The sequence below is a fragment of the Arachis duranensis genome, chromosome 7 (genome assembly GCF_000817695.3).
Source record: "Arachis duranensis cultivar V14167 chromosome 7, aradu.V14167.gnm2.J7QH, whole genome shotgun sequence".
NCBI classification, from domain to species: Eukaryota; Viridiplantae; Streptophyta; class Magnoliopsida; order Fabales; family Fabaceae; genus Arachis; species Arachis duranensis.
Genome location: NC_029778.3, coordinates 2,178,590 through 2,186,289, shown reverse-complemented (window position 1 = coordinate 2,186,289; position 7,700 = coordinate 2,178,590). Strand labels below are relative to the sequence as shown.

The window sequence follows — 7,700 nt, the reverse complement described above, 5'->3', positions numbered from 1 at the left end:
GTCTGCCTCGGGAGTATATGATCCTGTCGTTTCGCCTTCTTATTACGGGTGATTCCTCCCGCGTGCTCTCCGCTTCCGTCCGGGAAGCGGATGTACGCCGCTGGCGGCTTCGGTGTGAGTCTTCCTCCTCGCTCCCGGGAGACGGGGTAAAGCTGGGATCGGTAGACCGTCCATCCCGCTCCCGGTCGGCTAGCTGTCGCTCTAAGTTCTGGACTCTGTGGCGTAGCTCTTGCATTATTATGGCGCTATCGCCACCCGTTCCCCCGAAAGGTCGTGTTCTCGTGTGTTGTTGAGGGGACCTCCGCCGCCCCCTCAGTGAAGCGACGGAGGCCGCCCCCTCCGCTCCGGCTGCTCGAGCTTGGTCACCGGGACCCAGCACGACTTCCATTTAGGCAAGAAATCCCCACAGACGGCGCCAATGTTCGTTGGTCGGGTTCTGAACAGGTCGGATGGATAGATGCAGGGGGGGGAGGATGCCTTAGCCTGGGTCGCACTGTTTTACGGGTAGCCGAGAAGCCGAGCACTCGTCTTGGAGAAATGGTGATGGGGGGGGTGCCACCTGCAAAGACACTCCGACGCTCAAGTCAGCAATGTGCATCGTACCTCGGGGGAAGAGCCAATCTTCCCCTTATATACATGTCAGTAGTGGGCCCCTTATGGGACAGGCCCATATTTCCAAGGGCGCTGTCCTGCAGCCGTGCGTGAGCCACGCAGGACGCGTGTCCGGGTCGGTTGGAGGGCGCGTGTCCGGGTCGGGTATTGCTTGGGTCGGGTCGACCCGCGCTGATTTTGGGCCGGGCCATAACAGATTTTAATTGAGTTGTTACTCTTAAATCATTTATCATATATGATCGCATTGCTTTCAAGTATAATAGTGGAGAAATAAAGTTTATCTCTCTTGATTATCATGAAAAATCAGCTATTTAGTCACTTAATTAATTATTTATATAAAAAATATATTAAAATATAAAAAAACACATTAAAAATAAATTAAATAGCATATATATATATATTTATATAAATACATAATAATTAATTTTTGATGTGCACATAATATTTTTTATATATATTATCACATTTGTTAGTCTTAAAATCATGCTTAAAAATATAGTATTTTTAATAATTTGATGATACTATATTATATTATTAAATAATAATATAAATATTTTCAGTTTTATTTTTTTGTCCAAAGAATATTTCCATGTTAATTATTTATTAACATAATAATATACTAAAAGATAATTAGTTGTTTACTATATAAGAAAATTAATTTTTCCATACATAATTTCAAATCAAGTGTTATTTCAATTTTTCATTATTTAAAAAATCTCTACTAAAAAATAAATCTTTTTTTTTTTTAAAATGGAAAAAAACTAAAATCAGCAGAATCAGCTTCCGAAGTCCACCAACCAAAGCTGCCACTTGCTGTGGCGAACGAACTCAGCTAACAAAGACAAAGCTCCCAACTTTGATTGAAACCTCAATTCTCATACTTTCGAACCCTAATTTCACACCCCCATTCTTTAAATTTCACAATTTACTTCCAATAGAACCCCAACATTCAAAGAAAGGAGAAATTTTTTTCCTTTATATTGTGTTTTCTGTTCTGTTCTGTTCTGTTCTGTTCTTATTCGCTGTTATTTTTCCCAATTGTTCTAGGTTGTTGCATAACATAACCTCTTTTTTGGTTGCATATCATAACAAATTAGATATATTTGTTTTGATTCATTTGGGTAGTTTTTCAAGTTATTTGGCATCAAGATTTGATTTTGATTTGTGGGGTGTTCTTAAGTTTTTATTTTTGTTATGAAATTTGTTTGGGGATGGCACTTGAATCATTGGTTCTCGGTCACAAAGTCTTCCTCACCGGCTGTTCTAGATTACCTTATATTGCACACTACAATCGCACAAAGAGAGTTCCAATGAGAGTTGTTTCCACAAAAGATAGACACCCTTCTTGTCCCTTGGTGTCAAATTGTTTTGACCCTTGTAGTTTTGGAAGCGTTTTTATGGTTTCTAGTTATACGAAAGACGATAGAAGGTTGTTTGGTAGAGCTAGCTTTAGGTGTTTGGCAAGTAGTGGCAATGACTGTTTTCAAGAGAAAAATGCTGTTTCCAAAGTGAATCTGAATTTTGTAAAGGGATTGATGAAGAGTGGGGTGATTCTGGCTGCAGCAGTTTGTGGGGTTTTGGTGTTTGGATGCCCGCGAGTTTCCGCCGTCGAAGGTGTAGTGAATGCTGGTTATGGTGTTTTTGGACAGAGCATACTCTTGCTTAGGAACACTTGGCCTAAGGTCTTGCAGGTTCTTCGTATATTTAAGGAGCAGGGGTTGATATTAGCAATCCTTTTGGGGCTCTCAGCATTCTTCTCTATGGCAGAGACTTCAATTACTACACTTTGGCCTTGGAAGGTATGTTCCCTTCTCTATCTGTTTGCTTCTCACATTATGATTTATTTGGTTTTCATTTATGCAATATATGGTTCTAGAAGTTATTGAGCTACATGTTTGGCAAGATTTGACACAAGAACACAATATTAGGTATGCATTACTTTATATGCATCTCTTTGTGCCAATGTCAAAAACCTAAGGCCACAAAGGTAGGAGGCAAAGTGGAGCTTAAGTAACTTGGAAGCCATTGGAGTATAATGCTAGTTAAAGTCTATCAAAATATCAATATTTGATTGTATTACTGGTTTGGCTGTATAGTTTATGAATGAATATAACAGTGCCTCTTAACTGTCTTAAGAGGGCATATAGTTCTTTTTATATGAATGCCTTTTTTTATCATAAGATTTTTTTATTCCTTTTGAACACTGTTTCTGCTTGTGGTTTGAGCTTTGAAGTCTGATCATTGTTGATGACAATATCTAAGGTTCGTGAATTGGCTGAAAAAGAGTCAGAAAATGGCGTCTTCAGATTGCTTCGGAGTGATGTTACTCGTTTTCTTACAACAATACTTATCGGCACAACGTATTTCCCCCTCATTGTTCTTAGTAGTGATAAATATCCATTTTCTTTAGTCTTAGTTATGATATATTTTTAATGTTAGGCTATTATGTTGTACTCAGTGTTGTGAATATTGCGGCAACTGCCTTGGTTACAGATGCTGCAACAGCAATGTTTGGGGAAGCTGGTGTCAGTGCAGCAACAGGAGTGATGACTGTATGTTTATTTATTTATTATTCTTTCTTCAATGTTTGAGGAATCTGTCCCAGGATTCCAAACGAGCTTAAATGGTTTTTATGCATAGATCTGATAATAGGAAACTCATATCCTCCGGGTCCATTCTTTCACTATGTCTACTCACTGTACTTTAAACTAGTTAACTGTGGATTACAAACTAATTTTTCAAAATTCTATAAAAATCAAAGGAAAAAACTTCTTTCTGTAAAGGATTGGATGCTATATTCAAAAACAGTCTCTTATTCATGTTTCCTCTTACTTCTTTTTAAGTATAATATCTGTAAATGCACCTTTTTTTTGCGCTCCTTTTTCCCTCATAACATCTCATTGTTTCTTTTTTTTTTGTTTCCTTTGTAACTAAACAAGGTTGCAATTTTGCTTCTCACTGAAATCACTCCAAAAAGTATAGCAGTGCATAATGCCACAGAGGTGGCTCGGTTTGTGGTATGTTGTAAATTTTTTGCCCTTTCTTCTATAATCTTTGTGAGCAGAAATGTTCCTGATTTAAGCATTTGTGTTTATTTTGCATGTTTTCTGTTTACATGCTTCTTTTCAAATTCTTTCTATAACAAATATTGATTATAATGTCTTTAGGTCAGGCCAGTGGCATGGCTTTCCTTGGTATTGTATCCTGTGGGGAGAGTTGTTACTTATCTTTCAATGGGGATGCTGAAAATGCTCGGCTTAAAAGGAAGAAGGTCTGCTTGAAAGATATCTAGGAATTAATCTTTTCTTATCATATTGTATCTATTACTTCTTTACGTCTTTATGAAGTTTCGTGACATCTAATCTTAGTTTGTGTGCAAAATTTTAGTCCCTTCGTCACAGGAATGGTGTTCTTTTATTTGCATCTATACTCCATGATAACTCCATTCTTAAGATTGACTTTTAATCTGGAAATTATGATATTTCTGAAACGGCATGCACACTTGTTGGAGCAATCATTGTCGACAATAGACTAAACCATCATTGTTTACTTTACCAGTGAGCCTTATGTAACTGAAGAGGAACTAAAATTGATGCTAAGGGGTGCAGAATTAAGTGGGGCAATAGAGGAAGAGGAACAGGTAATGGATTTTGGGTTTAATATTCTAATTGCACTTTGGTCCATTTTTTTCCCCTCAAAATTCAGTCTTTCCCATTTATATGACGAGTATATCTCCAATATATATATATATATATATATATAATTACAGGATATGATTGAAAATGTATTGGAAATAAAAGACACACATGTGAGAGAGGTTATGACACCACTTGTTGATGTTGTTGCAATTGATGGAAGTTTAAGCCTTGTAGATTTTCATCATTTGTGGGTCACACATCAGTACTCGAGGTATTTAATTATTCTCGGCCTTCAAATTTGCAATGATAGTTCAAACTACGAAGAGTTTTGTTTCCAATGTGGTAACTGGATCATGATATTTTTAATAGGGTACCTGTTTTTGAGCAACGTGTTGATAATATAACGGGAATAGCATATGCAATGGATCTGTTGGATTATGTTAAGAAGGTTGGGAGATTTTCTTTCTCTTACTTATTGTTAATTATAAGTGCTTTGCCTATTAATTTTATCCCCCAATCTCATAGTTTGCAGAATTATAATCTGTTTGGTTTTGAAGGGCGATTTGCTAGAAAGTACTACAGTTGGAGATATGGCTCACAAACCTGCATATTTCGTACCCGGTAACTTATTCTATCTTGTGTTCGCACAAAATATACTAGAGGTGATAGACACAAACAAGTTCAGTAGGTTTAATCATATGATTTAATTTTGAACAGTCTTTACATTTTAAATTCAGTAGTTCATTTGAAATATATTATGACTTTGTTCTATAAACATTTGAGTGTTATGAAAATGGTAGTTGAGATGTAAATCTCATCCTTAGTGTAAATCAGTCAATTTGTGGCTTTTTGAAGCTATTGGGTTATGCTTGATAGCAACACACTTATATCTGTTTTATTGATAGAGTGTTTGGCGAATACATTCTTATTAGTTGTTACTGGTATTTTCAGATTCAATGTCCGTTTGGAATCTTCTTAGAGAGTTTCGAATCAGGAAGGTTCACATGGCTGTTGTACTTAATGAGTATGGCGGAACTGTGGGGGTATGTGCACACAACTCCCGAATCCAGCCAAGCCCAATACATACTCTCTGTAATCTGCATATAAGTTCTAGAAGTCTTCACCTTGTGATGCTTACGGAATCTACATATATATATTTCTATTTACAGATTGTAACTCTTGAAGATGTTGTTGAGGAAATTGTTGGTGAAATCTTTGATGAAAATGACTCAAAGGTAAGGCTTAGTATAAGTCACTGCACTCGATTCAGATATTAGTGGCTTATTACGCATTTCTCGCATTATATGTAGGCTATTATTAGCCTTTAACTTTTCGTAGTTCTTACTTGTTTAAATCTATATGGCCACAACTCTTTGCTGCTTAATGATGACATGCTGATTTACTATAAGAAAACTTCTTTATGTACTTTCGGGGCGATTCTACAGGAGGAGATTCAGAAAAAAACTGGTTACATAGTAATGCGAGCTGAGGGTGTATTTGACGTTGATGCGAACACATCTATTGATCAGCTCTCTGAAGATTTGAACATCAAGATGCCAGAGGTTCTTTACTTTTGATTTACATATTTATCTTCAGCATCTCAACTTGTTAATAGGTCTAAAACAAAAGATTAAGTAGTTTGGGGATTTCACATTAGAACTTAGAATATAATTGGTATGAACCAATTCTTTTAAAAGCTTAAACTATTATTTTTTGGGTGACTAAAGCTTAAACTATTATGTTAAGTTGTCTGTAGTAGTTTGGAACATTTGTGCATTTGCTATATTTTGAAGAGACTTATACAGTTAAGGTTAAATAGATTTTATATGTTAATTAAATGTGCTTATTAGCAGTATGGTAAATCTGTTTTAGAATTTCGGGTCTCTTAATATATATAAGTTGCTGCTACTATTTAGGGTCACCAATATGAGACAGTGTCAGGCTTTGTATGCGAAACATTTGGATACATCCCAAGGACAGGTGAATCGATCAAAGTGTCTCTTGAACGAGAAGATGAAGATGATGATAACGAGGAGACCAAGTCTGACAACCAGGACTCAAAAGAGAAGAACCAGATTTTTAAACTCGAGGTAATCAATTTGTTGCTGCCTGAAGATTCTCACTCAAAATCTTAGCTTGTGTTTATTGAATTTAGAGCGAGTGGAAATAAGCAAGTTAAATGATACTGCAAAACTATAGTAATTTTTTTCACCCGGTAGGTCTATTTTGCAACTATTTTGTATTTTGCTGCAGATACTAGCTGGAAATGCCAGAAAAGTGAGCGCTGTTCGGTTCGAAAGGATAAATGGTGAGGATGAGACGTTGGAGGCCAAAGAAGTAACTCATTTTGTCCCTAAAATTGTGAAGAGAAAATGGAATAATGGTGAGGACTCGGACGATGCAGACTACGATGGAGATGCATTTGCGAAGAGACCGCAGCACGAGATTTCTAGCGAGTATGTAGATGATCAGGAAAATTCTGACAGAGATTAAGGTTCACTCTTTTCATTTTTTGTTCTTCTTTAGATCTATTTGGCATGTTTTGGTGCCATTTTTGCAACACCATGTAAGATGGGAAGGTACATATTGAAAATGAGAATCAATAATGTGAACACATTCATAATTTTGTTCAAAAGGGAATGGGGGTGTTTACACCAATAAGCCTTGTAACTCAATTGAGATTAGCCCTTTTTTGCAAGTTTTGAAATCATGGGTGTGATGATTCATCATGATAATGAGGGATTGATCTTCTTCTACTTAACTCCCTTATCATTTGTTTGCACATTTAATGTCAATGTACCTCCAAAAGAAAACTCGGGTGAAAATTTTCATGAATTAGTTTCATGTGCAAACTTACCCATCGAATTTATTTATGAAAAGTTTTATTTTTTTAATCCGCTAATCAAGAAATTTGTTTTTGACAATTTTTATATATTAAATAATTTCGCATAAACGGTGGAGTATATCACTTTTCATATTAGTATTAAAAAAATGAGTTAATCTTAACATCCCAAAATGGTGCAACTAAAATATAGCAAAGTATCTAAAACTATCACTAGAACTATATTGAATAGAGAGAACAAAACGTGCTTGAATATCAATATTTTAATATGAATAACAAAATGCTCATTGAGACATTGAGTCAAAGTTTATCTTCCTTTAAAAAAAAAAGGTCTTTGTTTCCGTGTGGATCCCCCGCCTAGGTTGCTATATAATATAGTCTTATGTTATTATTACTTCTTTGTCGTTTTACTTTTTGGTATCCAAATCCAACAACTATTTGGTGTTCATATTGCAGAGCTAGCTATGCAGCAGTAAAACTATGATCATATATAAATTGTTAACATAACCAATATTAAAAGATGTTCATGTGTGTTTTAGTTTATAGTAGAAATGATGTACTTAAGATTAGTTAATTGGATTGCATTGCATCTTAGTTGGCTATAAATC

At 35.9% G+C, this 7,700-nt stretch overlaps 1 protein-coding gene across 1 annotated transcript; it reads left to right on the top strand.

The window, feature by feature from the left end:
• Positions 1–1,379: 1,379 nt before the first annotated feature.
• Positions 1,380–6,979, top strand: LOC107496288 (putative DUF21 domain-containing protein At3g13070, chloroplastic). Its single transcript, XM_016117509.3, has 14 exons — positions 1,380–2,411; positions 2,875–2,972; positions 3,071–3,164; positions 3,552–3,629; positions 3,780–3,883; positions 4,171–4,252; positions 4,382–4,521; positions 4,620–4,698; positions 4,808–4,871; positions 5,202–5,293; positions 5,420–5,485; positions 5,696–5,812; positions 6,167–6,340; positions 6,504–6,979. Exons 1-14 carry the CDS (start codon positions 1,824–1,826, stop codon positions 6,741–6,743), a joined length of 2,016 nt encoding a protein of 671 aa, XP_015972995.1. The 5' UTR covers positions 1,380–1,823; the 3' UTR covers positions 6,744–6,979.
• Positions 6,980–7,700: the final 721 nt, after the last annotated feature.

What these genes read in the sequence shown, in the direction of transcription:
- LOC107496288 (XM_016117509.3), top strand. Translation starts at nt 1,824, where the DNA reads ATGGCACTTGAATCATTGGTTCTCGGTCACAAAGTCTTCCTCACCGGC. An exon ending in CTCGGCTTAAAAGGAAGAAG is followed by an intron (nt 3,884 to 4,170) that starts GTCTGCTTGAAA and finishes TTACTTTACCAG; the next exon opens with TGAGCCTTATGTAACTGAAG. An exon ending in TGAACATCAAGATGCCAGAG is followed by an intron (nt 5,813 to 6,166) that starts GTTCTTTACTTT and finishes GCTACTATTTAG; the next exon opens with GGTCACCAATATGAGACAGT.